This window comes from Onychostoma macrolepis, chromosome 03 (genome assembly GCF_012432095.1).
Source record: "Onychostoma macrolepis isolate SWU-2019 chromosome 03, ASM1243209v1, whole genome shotgun sequence".
NCBI classification, from domain to species: Eukaryota; Metazoa; Chordata; class Actinopteri; order Cypriniformes; family Cyprinidae; genus Onychostoma; species Onychostoma macrolepis.
The window spans coordinates 48,271,759-48,293,122 of record NC_081157.1 but is presented as its reverse complement, the minus strand read 5'-3'; the positions used below and the strand labels follow the sequence as shown (position 1 = coordinate 48,293,122).

At 37.1% G+C, this 21,364-nt stretch overlaps 1 protein-coding gene across 1 annotated transcript; it reads right to left on the bottom strand.

Moving 5' to 3' along the window:
* Window positions 1-1,266: 1,266 nt before the first annotated feature.
* On the bottom strand, window positions 1,267-21,330 carry LOC131535804 (zinc finger protein 665-like). Its single transcript, XM_058768309.1, has 6 exons — window positions 21,242-21,330; window positions 20,063-20,137; window positions 19,018-19,716; window positions 15,514-15,630; window positions 10,233-10,523; window positions 1,267-3,474 (listed from the first exon to the last, which is right to left on the bottom strand). Exons 1-6 carry the CDS (start codon window positions 21,291-21,293, stop codon window positions 2,414-2,416), a joined length of 2,295 nt encoding a protein of 764 aa, XP_058624292.1. The 5' UTR covers window positions 21,294-21,330; the 3' UTR covers window positions 1,267-2,413.
* Window positions 21,331-21,364: the final 34 nt, after the last annotated feature.

Below are 21,364 nucleotides of genomic sequence, written 5' to 3'. Positions count from 1 at the left end.
GTTTTACCAACAGATGAGACAAAGATGAGCCTTTTATCTTAGTGATGGGAAAGCAAAAGTATTGAGGAAAAAAAGAAAATGCAAATGATCCTAAGCATACAACCTCATCTGTAAAGCATGCTGGAGGTAATGTCATGGCATGGCCGACTCTGGAACAGGCCCACTCAACTTTACTGATGACTTAATGTATGATGACAGCAGCAGAATGAATTAGGAAGGGTACAAAACCATCTTGGCTACTAATTTTCAAGAAAATGCCACCAGACTCATCAGAAAGCACTTCATATTGCATCAGGACAATGACCCAAAACACCCTGATAGTTCTTATAAATAGAAGAAATGGAAGGTCTTAGATTGCCCAAGTCAATCTCCAGATTTAAATATAATTGAACATGAATTTCACCAGCTGAAGAGGAGAGTAAAGGCAGGAACTTCTCAAACAAGCAACAGTTGAAATTGGCTGTATTAAAGCACTGCACATTATAACCAATCACATACGATTCTGTTGAGCTTATGAATGCAAGGACCAATCAGAGGCGTTCAGATGAGTCACACGTGTGCTCGCTGACTGAATTCTCTGATCAGACAGAAACAACAAAGTGAAGATGTACGAAGAGATAAGATATTATAAGATATTAATTTCACAGTGTAAACAGCTTTAGAGATTATTATGGCAGTTTCTGAGAGTGCTTGAACTCGCTGGACTGAAGTGAAAATGTTCTTTGCTCTCTTTTTGTTAAATGAAAGTGTTATGGGCTAATTAGTAACTTACAATGTTTTTATTAAATTCACATTAAATACAAAGTAAGTCGTATTAAAAGTATTTTATGGTATGACACCCATATCTGGTACTAAAGTAAAAAGACGGGCTTTTATGCGTAGTTAATAGATTACGGTATTTTGCCCATCGCCCATAGATCAACTAACATAATCTATAATGGTGCAAAATACATTTACTTACACATATTTGAGAATCGAGATATTTCATGATATATGTTGGGGATATATTGAATAAAAATTAAAATAAAAACAATTTAATAAAACTTGTGCTGAAAAAAAAAAAACACAATAGACACCATTACAAAATTAGTAATGGTTGTACTGGAATCTGTATTGGACCCTGTTGGTCTCTGCTGGTAATTGGTTGCCTTCTATTTGTGGCTTGTTAAAACCAATAAATCCTAATGGAATATGTCCCAAAGCACACTACAGAAAACAATTTTTTAATGGTTAAAAGTTGATGGTTTGTAACGTTTGTAATGGTATTTGTAGTGGAAACCTTTTTTTTTTTTTTTTTTTCTCAGTAGGGACATAATCCTACATCTGTTATACAGAGGTATTGTGGCTGTTGTGTGTCACATGACAAGCATGAGATTTTAAAATTGTATCCCGTAAAAGTACAAGTGGCCCCTGTCTGTAAAAATTTGTACGTGTATTTTACTGTGGATTGCATGAAGAGAACAGTATGGACTGTCAATTCTCCAAACAGAACTTGAGGTAAAATATGTTTTTATTTGACCTTTGCTCTGTTGCAGTAGTCCCTCAGGGAAACATCATAAATGCAGGAGTATTGTTTTCATGGCTCTAACATTTCCTCCATTGTAGGCACTGGACACGCCTACATCCTGTCGCTCATGTCACTGGAAATCGTTGGCTCTCCATTGAAATGAATGGGAGCATGTTGCTTGTCGTTTCCTTGCTACTACTACCTCGCTGTGTTTGATTCATTTTTCAGCATGTTTTTTGCACAAATAAATAAATTCTCAGCAGATGACGTGTTGTTTTATGGGACAAAATTAACCACGCCCTTGGTGCAACCAATTTGGGCCCCACACGAATGTGTTCATCAGTTAATTGCAATGGTAAGTAAAAGTTTACTGGGAAAAGTCAATAGTAAACAGAGAAAGAATATGCACATTTGATTTCATTCAGTACATTTATTTGTGTGGTAGTGTGTTGCATGTAAACAGAAAAGTCATATTTGCGTGTCTATTTTTACACATTTCTTTCATGAAGAGACATATAATGAACAAGAATAAGTGAACAAGAAACTAACTGTTCAAAGAGCTTAACATATTTCATAGTTTATTAGTTTTGAGAAAAAAAAAAAATTCAAAAAATTGGGCCAAAGGGACTGATACATTTTTAAATGTCAGCAATGTTCTGAATTTGTTTTTAATTTCTTTAAAATGTCTGTTTTGTTTTTCTTTTTAAATAACAAAAAGAACCAGTAAGAACACTTAAAATACCAGATGGATCAGTAGTGTAAAACCTTAACAATATCCACCCCTACACAGCACACAAGTTTCAGTCATCAGATGCAAAAATTCACTTTTACAGCATAAATGTGTGTTGACAGCGTGAACCTTAAGGTGCCCTTTCTGTGTAAAAGTTTTCCACACTGAGAGCACAGCTAAGGCGTTATCCCAGTGTGAATTAACATGTGCTTCTCGAGGTTTGCTTTACGTGTGAAAGTGTTTCCACACTGAGAGCAGCTGAAAGGCTTTTCTGAAGAGTGAGTTACCAAATGATTCTCAAGGTGTCCTTTCTGTGTAAAACTCTTTCCACACTGAGAGCAGGTAAAAGGCTTTAATCCAGCATGAATTAACATGTGATTCTTAAGGTTTTTGTTACATGTGAAAGTGTTTCCACACTGAAAACAGTTGAAAGGCTTTTCCCCACTATGAATTCTCATGTGTTTTGTAAAGCTTCCTTTCTGTTTGAAAGTGTTTCCGCACTGAGAGCAGCTGAAAGGTTTTATTTCAGTATGAATTAACATGTGATTCCTTAGGATTCCTTTACATGTGAAACTCTTTCCACACTGAGAGCAGGTGAAAGGTTTTATTCCAGTGTGAATTAACATGTGTTTCTTAAGGCTTGCTTTACGTGTGAAAGCATTTCCACACTGAGAGCAGCTGAAAGGCTTTTCTGAAGAGTGAGTTACCAAATGATTTTCAAGGTGCACTTTCTGTGTAAAACTCTTTCCACACTCAGAGCAGCTGTAAGACTTTATCCCAGTATGAATTAACATGTGCTTTTCGAGGCTTGCTTTACGTGTGAAAGAATTTTCACACTGAGAGCAGCTGAAAGGCTTTTCTGAAGTGTGAGTTAGCAAATGATTCTTAAGTTGTCCTTTCTGAGTGAAACTCTTTCCACACTGAGAGCAGACGAAAGACTTTATCCCAGCATGAATTAACATGTGATCCTTAAGGCTTTTGTTACACGTGAAAGTGTTTCCGCACTGAGAGCAGCTGAAACACTTTTCCCCACGATGAATTCTCATGTGTTTCTTAAGGCTTCCTTTCTGTTTGAAAGTGTTTCCACACTGAGAGCAGCTGAAAAGCCTTTTGACGTCTGTTATTTGAATGCTGCAACTCACAGATTTTTCTCCACCGACATCATGATCTTTCTGATCCTTGTGTTTCTCCTCCACTTCATTCAGATCTTGTCTTTCCTCTTTCACTTTCATCAGGCCTAAAATTAAATCATTAAAAAGATGAAAATCAATGGGAATATTTGGCAGTGCTTTCTCTTTGATATATGTGACTGTATAAAGGAGTGACTTTTGTGTTTTTCTTGTCCTTCCCTCTCTCCCTCCCTTTGACTGGACTTTGAGATATTGAGTATGTGTCTGTTGTTTTTTTATTTATTTATTTATTTTATTCTGGGTGTTATGTATGAAAAAAAAATCAATGGGAACATTTGGAAAATAAAAGGATGAAATATTTGTGTACAGATGAAAACAATGTCAAAACTGTCCCTTTTCACACAGATCCATGAAAAGGACTAAAATCACTGCATTATCCTCTATATATCTATAGGCTGAACATGTAATACTCATGCACATGATGTTACTGTTTTTACAAATGAGGATCCCTTTCACAATGCTGTTGTCTGTGTGTGAAAAATTAAAAAGATATATATATATATATATATATATATATATATATATATATATATATATAACAGCTGAAATCTGCAGGTATCAGCGCTTCAAATTTAATACTTTTTAAAGGTATCATGAACTGCATTTTTTATTATTATTTTATAATGTTTCCTGGGGTGTATCTATAATATTTTTCCATCAAAATATGTTTCTCGAGGTGCACATTTATAATGTCTTTACATAGAAATAAATGATGTTAGCCTCTGATTTGAACACTCTGTTTGAAGGGGCATGTCTCCTGTGAGACTTCATTGTGAGCAAACTACAGTCTGTTTGATCTCATTGCATCTCTTTTTCTGCACTCTCATGAAATGCTTTCATCATAACTAACAGCAAAAAAGGTTCATTGCGTTGTGTAAGAGAACCATATGGCGTCAAATGTGGGACAAAACAGCGTGCAAGCAAATTACAGTACTGCGTGTTTTACATTTTACATTTACATTTAGCAGGCGCTTTAGAGACTTAGTGTATTCAGGCTATACATTTTTTTTTTTTTTATCAGTATGTGTTCCCTGGGAATTAAACCCACGACCTTTTGCGCTGCTAACGCAATGCTCTACTACTGACAAGGTGCACAGTGACATAGCTCACACGTAAAATGTAAACCTGAAGAAATGGCAAATTCCAAACTCGTGCACAAAAAAAATGATTGTGCACACATATACGCATTGCGAGGACAAATAACAAAACCGTGAGCAGAATCTACACGCGCAAGTAATGTCTACACGCACGCAGATCTAAACACACACGCAAAGTTTTGACAGTCAGGGGGCGGGGCCCAAACATATGCTTGTTGTGTTCACAAATGGCATTGGCTGCTGGCCATATCCTTTACTGATTGGCTGCTCGTCGTCTGATTGACTGTTGTTGGCCTTCTTCTGATGAGGACGAACGAACAGGAGGAATGGACCATATATATATATATATACACTATATATATAGATGGATAGATAGATATAGGTATAGATAGATATAGCTGTATACATATCTATGGAATAGACTACTTGCACAACTACTTCCATGTTCTTTGTATTACAGCTCAGGAGTCAGCATTTAGCTTTCCAGTCAGCATTTAGCGCACATACGCATACAGACAGTTTATCATGAGAACGTAGATTATTAAATGCGTTCTAGGGCTGGACATTTTTTTTTTTTATCAGTATGTGTTCCTGGGAATTAAACCCACGACCTTTTAGCTGCTAACGCAATGCTCTACTACTGACAAGGTGCACAGTGACATAGCTCACACGTAAAATGTAAACCTGAAGAAATGGCAAATTCCAAACTCGTGCACAAAAAATGATTGTGCACACATATACGCATTGCGAGGACAAATAACAAAACCGTGAGCAGAATCTACACGCAAGTAATGTCTACACGCACGCAGATCTAAACACACACGCAAAGTTTTGACAGTCAGGGCGGGCCCAAACATATGCTTGTTGTGTTCACAAATGGCATTGGCTGCTGGCCATATCCTTTACTGATTGGCTGCTCGTCGTCTGATTGACTGTTGTTGGCCTTCTTCTGATGAGGACGAACGAACAGGAGGAATGGACCATATATATATATATACACTATATATATAGATGGATAGATAGATATAGGTATAGATAGATATAGCTGTATACATATCTATGGAATAGACTACTTGCACAACTACTTCCATGTTCTTTGTATTACAGCTCAGGAGTCAGCATTTAGCTTTCCAGTCAGCATTTAGCGCACATACGTACAGACAGTTTATCATGAGAACGTAGATTATTAGTACGTTCTAGGGCTGGACATTTTTTTTTTTTATCAGTATGTGTTCCTGGGAATTAAACCCACGACCTTTTAGCTGCTAACGCAATGCTCTACTACTGACAAGGTGCACAGTGACATAGCTCACACGTAAAATGTAAACCTGAAGAAATGGCAAATTCCAAACTCGTGCACAAAAAAAATGATTGTGCACACATATACGCATTGCGAGGACAAATAACAAAACCGTGAGCAGAATCTACACGCAAGTAATGTCTACACGCACGCAGATCTAAACACACACGCAAAGTTTTGACAGTCAGGGGGCGGGGCCCAAACATATGCTTGTTGTGTTCACAAATGGCATTGGCTGCTGGCCATATCCTTTACTGATTGGCTGCTCGTCGTCTGATTGACTGTTGTTGGCCTTCTTCTGATGAGGACGAACGAACAGGAGGAATGGACCATATATATATATATACACTATATATATAGATGGATAGATAGATATAGGTATAGATAGATATAGCTGTATACATATCTATGCAATAGACTACTTGCACAACTACTTCCATGTTCTTTGTATTACAGCTCAGGAGTCAGCATTTAGCTTTCCAGTCAGCATTTAGCGCACATACGTACAGACAGTTTATCATGAGAACGTAGATTATTAGTACGTTCTAGGGCTGGACATTTTTTTTTTTTTAGCAATTAATCATATTCTCTGCGTTAACAGGAATTATCTTCAACCTGCTGAAATGTTCCTATAAATATATTTACCTTGCAAATGTGCATTCTAAATAATAAATATATTTCCCCACTAACCTGCCGAGGTCCAGCACTTGTCTTCTCATTAAAGGGGTCACCGGATGCCCATTTTGCACAAGTTGATACGATTCTTTAGGGTCTTAATTAAAAGTCTTTAACATACTTTAGTTAAAATTTCTCAACGGTAGTGTAAAAAACACCCTTTTTACCCTGTCAAAATCAGCTCTGTTTTCAGCAAGCCATTTTTTCATTCATGTTGCTTTAAATGCTAATGAGCTCTGCTGACCCCGCCCCTCTCTTCCGTGGGGTGATGAGCAGTACTGTTTACTTTAGCCGCAAAACTGGCTAACTAGCACATTATTAGGAAAGGGGATTTGCAAAAATTCATAAAAAAAAAAAACCTTATACTCACTTCTGTAGATGAAGCTGGATCACGAATGATTCGCGCTAACATAGACGCATTTAGGCAGATTGGGGATCGGCGCATTCACTTCAAAGCAAAAGTAACATTAATCCTCTGTGTCTTCAGCGGCTCAGATCTCGCGAGTAAATGACGACTGCTATATTTATTATTACATCCAACAACAAAGCACCTCAATCGCTTAATTCTTGTTTTCCCCTGCACCAGAGTCAATACAATGTTGGACAGCTCTCAGCTCACTCAAGGCGGGTCTAAGGTAAGACGGTCTTGTCAATCAACTATCGTGGGAGCGGCCTGTACAGAACTACATCATTCTGACAGGAATTTCAGAACAGCCTGATTTGAGAAAGGGGATTTTAAAATAGGGATTTAAAAAAAAAAAAAAAACACTGGGTGGATTTTTATAATTATAGGATGGATGCGTGCACACGCTTCCAACACACATTTATGTTCAAACAACTTGAAAAGTGAATTTTGCATCCGATGACCCCTTTTAACAGGATTCTTCTGATCATATTTCATACCTGTTGAATTTACGGTTTGAAATGAATCTGACTGATAAACACCCTTACGAAAATTAACCATGGTTTTACTATAGTAAAAGAGTAGTATCCTTTTTTAACATTACTATTTGTATAAACACAATTTTACTACAAACACCATGGTTAAACTGTGGTACCCAGGTTAATTTGTGGTTACTATGGTTTAACGACAATTGCAATTGTTTGGTTTTATTTGTAATAAAACCACAGCTAGTTTTCGTATTCAGGGGTTAAAGCAAAAAAAATTAAAAAAATCTTTTGACTGAAATGTTTTTCTCGGCCAAACACCATTCCACAGCCATACCTGTCACGCACCCAGTTTAAGAACAGATTTTTTCTTCTTGTAATTAGAAGCGCTTGTCCTCCAATTTAAAAAATAAATAAATAAATGGAGCACCTTCTAATCAATAATAAAAAAATTCTGATCAAAAATTAGCCTTCCTAATATGAGGTGACATTTGATTCGAAGAGATTTACAGGTGCATTACTTACCTTTGTAAATGCATTTTTCTAATTTTATTAAATGTATGCAGTGTTTCCTCTAGGATTTTTTCCAGCTGTGGTGGCAGGACTATTTCCCATGGACCACGCCCCCTCCCCACCCAAGAATCACGTGCACTCAGAATTGAATTTATTTTAAGTAAAAAAGACAAGTAAATAGTAAAATAAGAACAAATAAATGGCAATCAATAGCACAAACAAAAACAATAACAAGATACAAATTAAATTAATAGTACTTTATTTTTTTCCAGTTATGTCTAACAATCTATTCAACTGTAAAATAACACTGGATAGTCTTCACTGTATAATGAAAGACAGCAGCAGGTTTATTTAGGCTGCTGTCTCTTTAAGACCTCATGCACGGATCTAATATACTGTTACACATAGCTCTATGCTTACTTTTTTGAGGAGCCTTGTCCTCCTAATTTTAAAAAAAAAATTAGGAGCACCTTCCTATCAATAATAAAAAAAAAATCTGATCAAAAATTTGCCTTCGTAATATGATGTGATATTTGAAAATGTATGTTTATAAGCTTTTTAAAAATGTCTATTTATAACAATATAATAGAATGAGACAAATAAGTTACCAATAAAAAATTAATTTGTACTACAGAGGTGGCACAGAAGAACCCAAAAGTGGCTTGTAGGTACATTTTCAGACATTTAATGAGGTTCAGAGGTGGCATGAGTGCAATTAAATTCATGAATTCATGTGGAGATTAATGTTTTAAATATAAAATATTGAATATAGAAATATTAAATGATATAAATAATTGAAATTATAAGCTAAATGTGAAACTAAATCCACCAGCAGGTGGCGGCAAGTCACTGATTTTATCACTGAATCATTCATTCAATTGATTCGTTCGAACAGCTGATTCATTCAAGAATGAAGCAAGTGACTCCCTGCGTTCCATTCGGAAGGGCTCATCCCTATGCCCTAATCCCTTCAAAAGGGTTTACCCTCCGGAGTGAGAGCTTGGAAGTGTTGAAGGGTGTAGGGGACCAAACAACTGTTTCTTGAAGTGCCCTTCAGTGTCATTATCCCGTCTAGGGCTGTGCAATTGATCGAAATTCAGTTTGGATTTCAATTTCGGCCTCCGGCGAACCAAGCCGAGTCATTGCCAGACGTGGCCCGGACTCTACAGCCAGACTCAGGCCAGTTACACTGAACAGGAATCGGGCCAGTGCTTTATAGCCGGATCACAAACACATGCGTGAGAGCGAGCTGCGGGCCACACTCGGCCCAGATAACACTCGCCGATGCCGAGTCTGAGCCAAGGGGCAGTCGAGCTTGGGCCGATTACTACAGGCTATCTGGAATATGTTTGGGCCCCGCCCCCTGACTGTCAAATCTTCCTGTGCCTGAAGGGTTCAGATCGCGGTTTTGTTCTTTGTCCTCGCAGCGCGTATATGTGTGCACACAATAAAATTTCTTGCACTCGAGTTGGTATTTGCCATTTCTTCTGGTTTACATTTTACGTACAAGCTTTGTCACTGTGCGCGCAGTACTGTAATTCGCTTGCGTGCTGTGTTCATGCGCTTGCGCTGTTTTGTCCCACTTTTGACGCCATAGAACCATTGATTATAATGAGAATTTGAAGTGTCTGGATAAAGTGGTGTTGTGTGATTGACAGCTTGTTCTTTGATTGCTTTCTGTAATTTAACAATTTAAACAACATATTATATTCATGCTATTAGGAGAAACAAGGTTTAGTTTGGTCACTGGCTTGATTTACATAAAAACATACAAAACAACAACAAAAAACACTGAACAATTTTGAGACAAATAAAATCTGACAACTTGAATAATAACATCAGAAATCACTGATCACAGATCAGACATTAGCATAAATAAGTTTACTTCCATGTTGTAACAATGCTGTCAGGTTTATATCTTACAGTAAAAGTCTGTTTGCAAACTTGCTGCAAATCTATACTGATTTACAGTGAAATGTACTGAACAAGCAAATAACGCTCTACTGACACATTCACATGGTTTAAATATAACCATTGTCCTATAGCGACTTTACTTCAAATATGGCTTCTACTGACGTAAAAACAAATTCAGTCTCACATGCTCGGAGTTCAACACAGTTTCATGATTCCAAAAAGCAAAAATAAAGTCTAATTAAAGTAACAATTTAATCTGAATTGAATCTGAATTTAGTCAGTTCAGTCACATTTCCATAAGAACTTTGAAACATGGATTTAAGACATTTTAATGACAGCTAAGGTCTTATTTTTACACAAAGAATCTGTGGATGTACCACAAACAGTCATCAAAGATGATTGAAGAATAAACACCAACCTCCTTGTTCCTCCTGTTTTATTCTCCAGGGCTCTGGTTCCTCGTGTTTTATTCTCCAGGGTTCTGGTTCCTCCTGTTTTATTCTCCGGGTTTCTGGTTCCTCCTGTTTTATTCTCCATGTGTCTGGTTCCTCGTGTTTTATTCTCCAGGTTTCTGGTTCCTCGTGTTTTATTCTCCAGGTTTCTGGTTCACTCGTGTCCTCCTCACTCTCCTCTTTAACAAACACCATCTTCACAGCAGCAGACCTCAGTTCAGATGATACTCCTCCAGATATTCCTGCTTGCTTCAAAACTTAGTCACGACTGTGAGGATGAGAATATTACATGTATTTACTGACATAATTTAAAAAAACAGTATTTTTACTAACAGAAACAACATTTCTAACTGTTTGTATTAAATCAGCATCACGACAAAACAACAGAGAGCGCGGTGAAACTACTCTTCTTCCTCTGAGGTTTCATGGTGTTTGGCAAACAAAGGTGTGTGTTTTAGCGCCACCCGCTGGATTGGAGTGAAGCGGAGAGAAATAATACGGAGAAATTACGTGAGGCATAGTCGCGGGAATTTTGAAGGGAGGGAGGGAAGGGAGGGAAGGGACGGGGGGGGGGGGATAAAACGGGGGAGGGGCTTCACGTGACAAGAGCGATGCGAGAAAGACTAGGCTTGTTCGAGATGAACTATATAGCCTTCCACCGGCTGGAGAGAGCAGCCGCTTGCAGTCGGGGCGGAATTAAAAGCGGAGAGTAGGACACTTTCTGCTCCCGGTAGTGACGCTCTCACGGTGTTTCCATACTCTTATCACAGATGAAGTGAAATAAATGCAATATTTGTCAAATACAAAATGTTTTTATGAGCAACAGAAACACTTTTTATATACTGCTTAATACAGCGCCATCTGTTCATAAACATGTATATATGCTTTTATCAGTATTATTATTATTATGTTTTTAAATGACTCAATGACTACACTAAAAGCTTTTACTGTTATTAAAACAGATTTGTATAAATAGGATTTGTGTATCTGCAATGAAGCATTCGAGAAGGTGTAACTGTTTGTGGTAGAGAGAAAAAAATCTACAAGTTTGCAATTTTTGTCTGTGACTTCAAATTTACTGATAGCCTATAAATGAGACGCTCAGTTGTTTTGCACCAAAAATACTTTCATATATTTGTGAGCATTATTGGAATTGAATTGTTAGAATAAACACGTAAGGCAAGGCAAGTTTATTTATATAGCACATTTCATACACAGTGGTAATTCAAAGTGCTTTACATAAAAGGAAGTGAAATAGTCATTAAAAAAAATCACAACAATAAAAACAAGGAATTTAAAAAAAAAAAACAAGGAAATGATATAAAAATTGATTTAAAATGAATTTAAAACAGTTAAGAATAGAAAATGATTATACAAAATACAGTGCAATTAGTTTGGATGAACAGTGCTCATTCAACAAATGCACAGCTAAACAAATGAGTTTTGAGTCTGGATTTAAATGTGGCTAATGTTTTAGCACATCTGATCTCATCTGGAAGCTGGTTCCAACTGTGGGCGGCATAATAGCTAAAAGCGGACTCCCCTTGTTTTGTGTGAACCCTTGGTATTTCTAACTGACTCGATCCTAATGATCTGAGTGGTCTGTTAGGTTTATATCCGATGAGCATATCTGCAATGTATTTATTTAGGTGTGCACGTAACACACCTTGTGCTTGTCATCACAGAATCTGACCAATGAGAATAAAGTGTGTCGTCATCAAGGCTCTCGCAGCCGATTTTGAGCAACTGCAGCGCCTGACCTCGGCGGCTGGTCTCGTTTTGCTCTCGCAGTACTTTGATGGCACATGTGATCGTAAGGCGGCTGCAGCGCCGATCAAAGTCGGACAAATGTTCTAACCAGAATGCATTGCTTTTGTCAGGCGGCAGCCGATGTTTGCGGTGCCGTATGAAGTCAAACAAGCCTGCAAACACTACGATGGCGCTACTTTTGTTAATAAAATTAATATTTCTTCGTTTAATATAAGTGAGTGTATTGATGATGGGTTCATTAAAAAAAATTAAAATAATAAATAATGAACCACAAATCTTTTAAATAAGGGAAAAGACCTTATTTATTTGGGTTACAATACAAGGCTATATCCATCTTATTCATTTTGTTAATAAAAGTTAGATGTTTAATATATGTGAATATGCCATTGTAGCTACTATTTTATGGCTGATGTGTTTTAATTAATAAGATAATAAACCATAAACTACAATCGTTTTAAGGTAGCCTATAAGGGGAAATCCATATTTATTTGTGTGTTAAACGCAGGTAAAACATAGGCTATCCTTATTCATTTTGTTAATAAAAGTTTAATATAGGTAAATTTGTCATTGTACTATTTTATTGTATAGCCTATGTTTTTTTTTTCTTTCCCTCTATTAATAATAATGAGCCATAAGCATTTGTTTAAAATAAGAGGAAAATCCCAAAAACCTTTCATGTAGACTATAGGTGTAACAACTCGGGTACATCAGTCTTCGTTCTGTTCATAAAAGTGTTTTGTTTAATATAAGCAACTTTGTCATTGTAGCATTGCTGATGTGTTTTTTTTTTTTTTTTTTAAGAGTCCTATTGAATCAACCGTAAGCATTAATTTTGTTTCAAGAATAGGAAAGACCAAACGTTAAAGATCAAAATAAGCACTAGATGTGAGAATGCAAGATTTGTTGCTGCTTAGGTAAACACTCTTGTGCACTCTTTCTCCGCTGTCTCTTTGCTATGTCTGTAGAAATAATCGTTAATTCTTAATTTGGGTAAGGCACAGACATGTTAGAGGTAATAATATAGGGCCCAATCAAAAAACCATGGCATCAAATTATTTTTTAAGTCAGTTTGATAAGTTTAATAAGTCGAAACGACTTTCACAGTCAATTTGATTCAACTCATGTTTAACCATTACTTCAGGTCAGGCCTTAGGCTACGTTTTTCAATGAATTTTAATGAATATACAAATTAATAAAAATGATTTTTTATTTTTTGTTACAAATTGTTAATTCATTTATTTTTAACATCGCACCCCCAGCACCCTACTTTTTTCGTGGGCTACACTCCAGGGGGTGCTGCAGCACCCTCAGCACCTCAACTTCCCGCGGTAATGGGCAGGGGCCACTTGTACTTTTAGGGGGCACACTTTTAAAATTCATCTTAACCTACTTTCCATATTATTCATTCTGTCATTTTTCACCATGTCATGCATCACTGCATCTCTAGAAGTTAAGCTAACAATTTCGACTCGAATGTTTCATCATGTTTCATTAATTTGACAAATAATTTTGTATTGCAGTGTCAGCACTCACTATTTTTGAGGGGGCACGAGTTAAGGGGGGAACTCGTCACATTTGTCAAAGCAAATTACACATACGCAGATTACAACCTTAAGACAAATACGATAAAGATACAAATTAAATTCTAAAATTAAATAACTCGTTTTTCAAAGACAGCAGGTTTATTTAACATGTATACATTTATTCAGCATCTTTTGTTGTTTGATTAACATTAATGACATGGACAGGTATTTAATTAGGCTGCTATCCCTTTAAAACCCTTAACCCATCTCTTTTAGATAACTACAGACCGGTTTCCCTTCTTCCTTTCATTACAAAAACACTTCAATGAGCTGTGCTCAACCAAGTCTCTGCCTTTCTCACACAGAACAACCTCCTCGACAGCAACCAGTCTGGTTTCAGAAGTGGACATTCAACCGAGACTGCCTTGCTCTCAGTTGTTAAAGCCCTAAGACTTGCAAGAGCTGATTCCAAATCTTCAATACTTATCTTGCTAGATCTGTCCGCTGCTTTTGACACGGTTAACCACCAGATTCTCCTATTAAACCTATTGGTAAAGGGCATCTCAGGAACCACACTTCAGTGGTTTGAGTCTTACCTCTCAGATAGGTCCTTCAAGGTATCTTGGAGAGGTGGGGTATCTAAGTTGCAACATCTAACTACAGGGGTGCCACAGGGCTCAGTTCTTGAACCACTTCTCTTCTCTGTCTACATGGCATCACTAGGTTCTGTCATTCAGAAACATGGCTTTTCATATCACTGCTATTCTGATGACACGCAACTCTACCTCTCATTCCATCCTGATGATCTGAAGATAGCTGCTCGCATCTCAGCTTGTCTAAAAGACATTTCTTGCTGGATGAAGGACCATCACCTTCAACTCAACCTTGCCAAGACAGAACTGCTTGTGGTTCCAGCAAACCCATTGTTTCATCACAATTTCACTATCCAGTTAGGCACATCAACCATATCTCCTTCAAAAACATCCGGATCAGATTCTGGGTCAAACTGAAAAGCTTGAACGACTGCGTGTCTACGAGCCATTGCGATACATCCACTGTCAACATTAGCGCATAGTACCGTGGCCGCAAGCTGATTAAGGCCACACACCCACCCTCCACCTTGCCCCGCCTCTCTCCTCCTCATTAGCATTTAAAGCTACAGACACAGAAATGGCACATCCTAAGGAAAGCTCAATGTGGGACTGCCTTGTAGTGGCTGAAATTCTGCACCAAGGCTGAATTTCGGGAAAGAGACATCAGATACAGTACTAGGGACCACTTAGGCCTCGATAAAAGCATCCAAAAAGCAGCATGTCATGGGAACTTTAATAAAAATTGTTCTGTGATTTCAGGAGGACAGAAAGAAGTTCTCCACAACAGATGGGGAGCTCCAAGATTTCAACATTTCTGAAGGAGCTGCTGACTGAGAAGTAGGAAATATAGGTGAACTGAAGCAGCTCATTAAATAACTTCCACAATATATTTCACCTATATCCCCATGCACCTGTTACTTCATTTGGCAAAATTATATATAACTGTAATTTTAAGAAGGCCTTGACATAGAAACGTAAGTGACACTCGACCTAAATCTAAAAACACAGATTCTGTTATCTATATTATTATTACTAGTATTAGTAGCAGTAGTATTTTTTGTATATTATGTAATTATAGTATTATATATTATTCTTTCTTTTATTTGCATTTTACCTCTGCTCTAGCTTGTTTCTTTCTAATAAACCTGGAACTGCAAACTAAATATTGTTGGCTCTGTGACAGATTGCTTGTTTTGTTCCTAGATCCTTCAGTGATGTTGGCCTGCTGCACTCCAGCAGACAACATCTCCAAGACGCTATAAACTGTAGGACTAGTAAGTAAGATCTCAAACATGCACTACTGTTTCATAATCTTCATAAACCATAAACCTTCCGAGGTAGTGGTGCCCGCTGCTGTGTACGCAGAGGAGATGGCGTCTGCTGCAGTTTCTCCAGAGGTGGCTGCACATGCTGCGGAACCTTCCGAGGCGGCGGCGCTCGCTTCAGCTCCTTGCGCGGTGGTGGCTCCCAGCGACACACTGTCAGCATGGTCAAGGAGACCGTTACTGAACTCCCCCTGTTTCCCGATGGACCTGCTGTAGAACCTCCAGAGGTGGCAGCATCCGCTGCAGAACCTCCAGAGGTGTCAGTGGTATCCACCTGTGAACTCTCTGCCTGTCCTGTCAAGGCTATGGAGGTCGTCTGTGAACTTTCTGTCCATCCTTGTCATGGCTATGGAAGCCGTCTATGAACTCCCTGTTTGTTCTGTCATGGCCACGGAGGCTGCTTTTGAACTTTTGCCATGCTCTGAACCGGCCGAGGAGGCTATCTCTGAACTCTCGTCCTGTTCTGAACCAGCCAGGGTGGCTGATTGCGAACTGTCTGTCCATCTCGTCTCTACTAATGTGTCTGATTTCGAACTGTCTGTCTTGCCTGTCTCTGTCAAGGAATCCAGACCTGAGCTGTCCGTCTGTCTAATCAAGCACTATTTTAAAACATTTACGGAGAAAAAAGCAATGCAAATGAGCTCTTTGGAATTATGTAATTGGCTGGTGATTTCATTGTTGTCCTTTTTTGTGTGTGGAAAGGATCCAGATGGCTGTGCTGCCCAGAGGGACCTTGAACAAGTTGTCTTTGGCATCTACAGCATTAATGCTGAGGGAGGTGATGCCACCACCACTCCAGTTGATGTTGGAATAGTGATTAAAGGTGTTGAAGTGCTTCACGACTTGGGAGACATTGCTTCTGCATGTGCACTCTTAATGGGTGTCATATATGCAATGAACCTGAACTGAAAACGTTCTTTGAGGTGCTTCAGAAAATCTTCCTCCAGCTGGATGCTACCAGACTCTCAACCAAGGTACAAATGCTTAAAAACAAACTGTATGAGTGAGCCAACATTGAGCATGTAGCATTTAACATGAAGGCCTGCTTTGCACTTGAAACCATTTAATTGAAAAACACTTGAAAGTTTATATACCTTTTTTTGTGTGTGTGTGTGAGACACGCACCACTGTTCTGGGTGACGTTTCTTTGTCATGTAAAGCATGTACAGATGTACAGATGCTTAAAAACAAACTGTATGAGTGTGTGTGTGTGTTTTTTTTTTTTTTTAAAGGTAAAGATAACCAACTTTAAATGGTGCTACTCATGGGTATGTTTATTGTTTTTTCTCTTTTGTAAAACAGAATTTGATAAACAGTCGTTGTGTTGTTGATAAACTCTTGTGTTGGTGAATAAAGGAACTAACAAATGTTGAGTTGAGTTTACTGAAGTAATTTGTGTGGAACCTGTTGACAAACTAGAGTTAATTCAACCTAACTAGTAAAAATTAAATTTAGTGGAAGCATTTTATTTTGATTAGTTAAGCTTGAATTGAATGTTTTGTTGTAAAATCATTAGTTCACTTTGAATAGACAAATATGTAATATGCAACTTCTAAACAAATTTTGTTAGTCCATATAACATAACCGACTTTAGCTATTTAAACTCTAACGTCTCTTGTTGAGCAAAAATTTGTGATAATAGTTGGCTTGAGTCAAAAATATTATTTCTCCCTAAAACAACTCCATTAAGTTAGATAAACTTGAAATATTTGTTTTCGACTTTCATAATTAAATTTTGTGGAACCTGTTGACAAGAAAAAATTAATTAAACTTAAGGTTTCATTTTTTTGAGTGGTCTTGCCCTCTATATTCCTGTTTGCCATTTGTTCGAACCTGCCTGTGTTTTGACTGTCTATTAATAAAAGCTTGCATTTTGTGGTTTTTCATCATTATACAGTCTGTTTAAATAAATATTCAGAAACTGACGAAGAGTTTTATTAATCAAAATATAAAATAATCAAGTATAATCAATGTAAATATAAGCCATTTATGTATCAAGTTATTCTACTAATATAATCTTGTATCTGCCTGTGTGTAGAGGCCTGCATGAATGGAACATGCGAACATATGGTAAAGTCGCATATCCTGTTTTGACATTACACAAAATATATGAGGGGGCCCCTACCTTCACGGGACATAAAATTAAGGCCTCCTGTCTGCTTTTGGGTGGCAGGCTGGAGACAGCCAAAAAAGGTAAAATGGCAATGTATGAAATGTATTGAACACGCCTACAGAAAAACTGTATAAAAAGGCTGGACGGACGCAGATTAGATAGGATTCACTGCAGTGTCTACTCTGCCTTATTGTCTCTGATGATAATAAAGTCTCTCTTCTGGCATCAAAACCCCAAGACTTCAAGAGTGATTCTTCATAGAAAAAGTGGGAACCACCACAAAACACATGCAGTGCTACTATTTGTCTTTTTTTCTGTTTAACTTTTATTAAACTGCAGATCAAAATAGAATAGGCCCATACCCTCAATATGAATAAATTATATTGGAACGCATCTCCAAAATAATCGCATACACATGCACGTTGCCATTACAGTAGTCAGCGTCGAACAACAGTAACTGAGGTTACAAAAGTGATTCAGTCAAGATCAGTAAGGGATTTTCTTTCCTTTTGTTCTTTGATTAACATTAATGACTGGCGGCAGCAGCTGCTATCAATGCACGGATCCAATACACCCTTGTTTTCTTTCTCAACACTTTACGTTCACTTAAGGAATAACCAATTGTATTTATGGGATATTTTGATATAATTCTGTGTGTAAGAATGTGAGAAAGAGAGCTCAGTCCAGTGTTCGCGTATATAAGAGGCAGCTTTTGTGCGTGCGCTTTGTGTGTATGTGTTCTGCACGAGTGCAGAAGAGAGTTCTATTTCGTCTTCTTGCTGTTGAAACTTTTGAAATTCACAATAATATATTGTTATTATATACAATAATAACGTGATATTATCACGTTATTTCAATCTCAAGGTGTCAGGAGAAACATTTACCGTCCGAATAGGACTTTTGAGCTGAAACTCACTGTACAAGTGATAGATGCATTATGAAACAACTGAACATAATATGAAACTCATAAGATTATTACAATCATATAATTTATATAATGAAGCAAAATGGTATACAATAATAAAACTTTGGGACATTGTTCTTTGGGGAGGAACTCCATCTTTGTGTTGATTTGAATCTCACAGTTCAATCTGTTGGTTTTGAAGATGAACTTTATTCACTGTTCTTTAGATAACGTTTCTTTGTCATGTCGCTTGTAATGGCCGGTTAGGACAGATTTATCCAGATGGTATTTTATTAGTTGATGCATTATTGCAGCATCAGACCTGAAGGTGGATGTGAAGATGATCTACTTACTGTGATTGTTTTTTGTATGACTGTGCAGAGCAGATGAATTATTGAAACGCTTCCCACATTCAGTGCAGTGATACGGTTTTTCTCCAGTGTGAATCCTCTGGTGCAGTTTTAAACAGTTTGCTGAAGTGAAAGTCTTTTCACACTCAAAGCACGTTATGTATGTATTTTCTGATGTACTTTTAAATTTTGTAGACATGAAAAGCTCTTTCCACACAAATGACATGAATGTGGCTTCTCCTTTGTATGCACTTTCAGGTGTGTCTTCAGGACTGAAGCTCTCAAAAATGTTTTGCTGCATTGATCACATGCGTGCAGTTTCTCTCTAGTGTGGATGTTCATGTGTTCGTTAAGGTTTGATGATCGTGCAAAACTCTTTCCACAGTGATCACAAGTGAATGGCTTCGCTCCAGTATGAACTCTTATATGCTCTGTAAGGTGTCCTTTTAGTGTGAAGCTCTTCCCACATTGATCACATGTGTACGGTTTTTCTCCAGTGTGGATCCTCTCGTGTGTTTTCAGGTCTCTTGATCGACTGAATCTCTTGTCACAGTGTGAACACTTGTTTGGTTTCTCTCCAGTGTGGATATTCATGTGTATCTTAAGGCTTGATGACTGAGTGAAGCTCTTCCCACATTGATCACATGTGTACGGTTTCTCTCCAGTATGAACTCTCATGTGAAGCACAAGATGATGTTTGAATGAGAAACCCTTTACACACTGAGTGCAGGTGAAAGATTTCTTAGCTCTTATTTTATTTAAATCTTTATGCTTGGTTTGAGACCAACCCAAAGGTTTTTCTCCAGTTTTAGCATGATTTTTCTCCTCAACTTCACTCAATTCTTCATTCTCCTTGTTTTCTTCAATCAACTCTGAAATAAAAATAAAAAAGGTTTGTAAACTCTCAGTAGCCCTGATGAACTCTGATGCAACAGTGTAAAGGAGACAATTGCTATACCACATACCACATTTTATTTTTGTATATTATATGTCCCTGAAAATCTCAATGAATGAGGTACATAGATATTCCTATTATTTATATTATTATTAAAACATTATACTCACAAATAACATGTTTCTACAGGAGAACTATTAAATGTTTGATCAACTACACAATTATCTAACAATGTTATTGAAAAAAGTACCCTATTACAACAAATATAAATCTGCTTGAAGCTTTATAACTATCAGCATTATTAATGAAGAATAAACACCAACCTGTTTGCTCTTCAGCATCTTCAGTGTGTTTCATTCTGCAAGGTTTGTGGGAGGAGCTTCCCTGAATATGAATTTCTGTGTGGAAGAAGCAGATTTGCCAAAAACAACAATAAATCAGTCCGTTTTTTAAAATAATTTACATAATTAAGCATTTATGTATTAGAAGCAGAAGAGAGCAGAGCTTTACAAATACAAAGTGTTGCCTCTTTGTAAATTATTATATTACTACATTAAAAGTAACAGTGTCAACACAAAGAGAACATCAATTTAAAATGCTCATTCACTAACAAATGCTAATTCACACATTCAATGCAATTGTTTCCTGTCTTTCTATTGTTAACATCTCTAACCATATTTTATTTTTCATTCTGCCTTAGTATTAACATAAGAACATCTGTCTAGAAATATAGAAAAGTATACAATGCTAATTCTTTCAAATATAAATAACAGTAAGAATGAAAAATTAAAGCATAAACAGATTTTTGGTGACACCCATCTTCGTTAACAATTACACGTAAATAACTACACTAGATCAAATCTAAATATAGTTTGATTTTCTAACAATTACATTCAAAGCAATTAAATTAAATTATTAACATGTTGTAGTTTTATATGTGCAGTAGCTAATTGATAGTAATCATAAAATCTTCTTTAAACAGAAAGAGTGCCACAAAGCAAAAATGTAATATTTCCAGTGTATCTCTTCATATTTCTGTAGAGATTTCTGTAAATATTGCACATGGATAATTATATGGACTAATTATTAAGTATTTAGGAGTATCTGTTCTTAATTATAACCATGTAAAGTAACTATAACATATTTGATCTCCAAAAGAGAAATCTCAAAAGAGAAATAACATTGCAGCAGCAAAACTTGATATCGGTTCGCATTCCTTTCACAGATCACAAGACATTCAATAACAGTAACATTATCACTACAAACATGGAAACAATCATTCACACAAACATACAAAAACACAAAATCACTCAAACTTTCTGGTCCGGCTTTCTCACAGAATTTAACATGTTTTCCTCACATGCTTTTGCCTGCTGTTCTAGTTAAATCAGCAAACACACAGACAGCCATGTGCTCGATGTTAACAAGGCAGAAACGTTGCATAAACAAACTGTGTAAAGTGTATTTTACAATTAAACATGCCAAAACCATGGTCTGCTCACCTCTCCTCAGAAGACTCGACGCTGAGTGAACGCGCGCTAGCGGTGACGTCATCGCCGAGAGGCGGGATCAATGACAGATTATCCAAAAAAAGCGCCAAATTATATTTAACCCTTTTGGCGCCA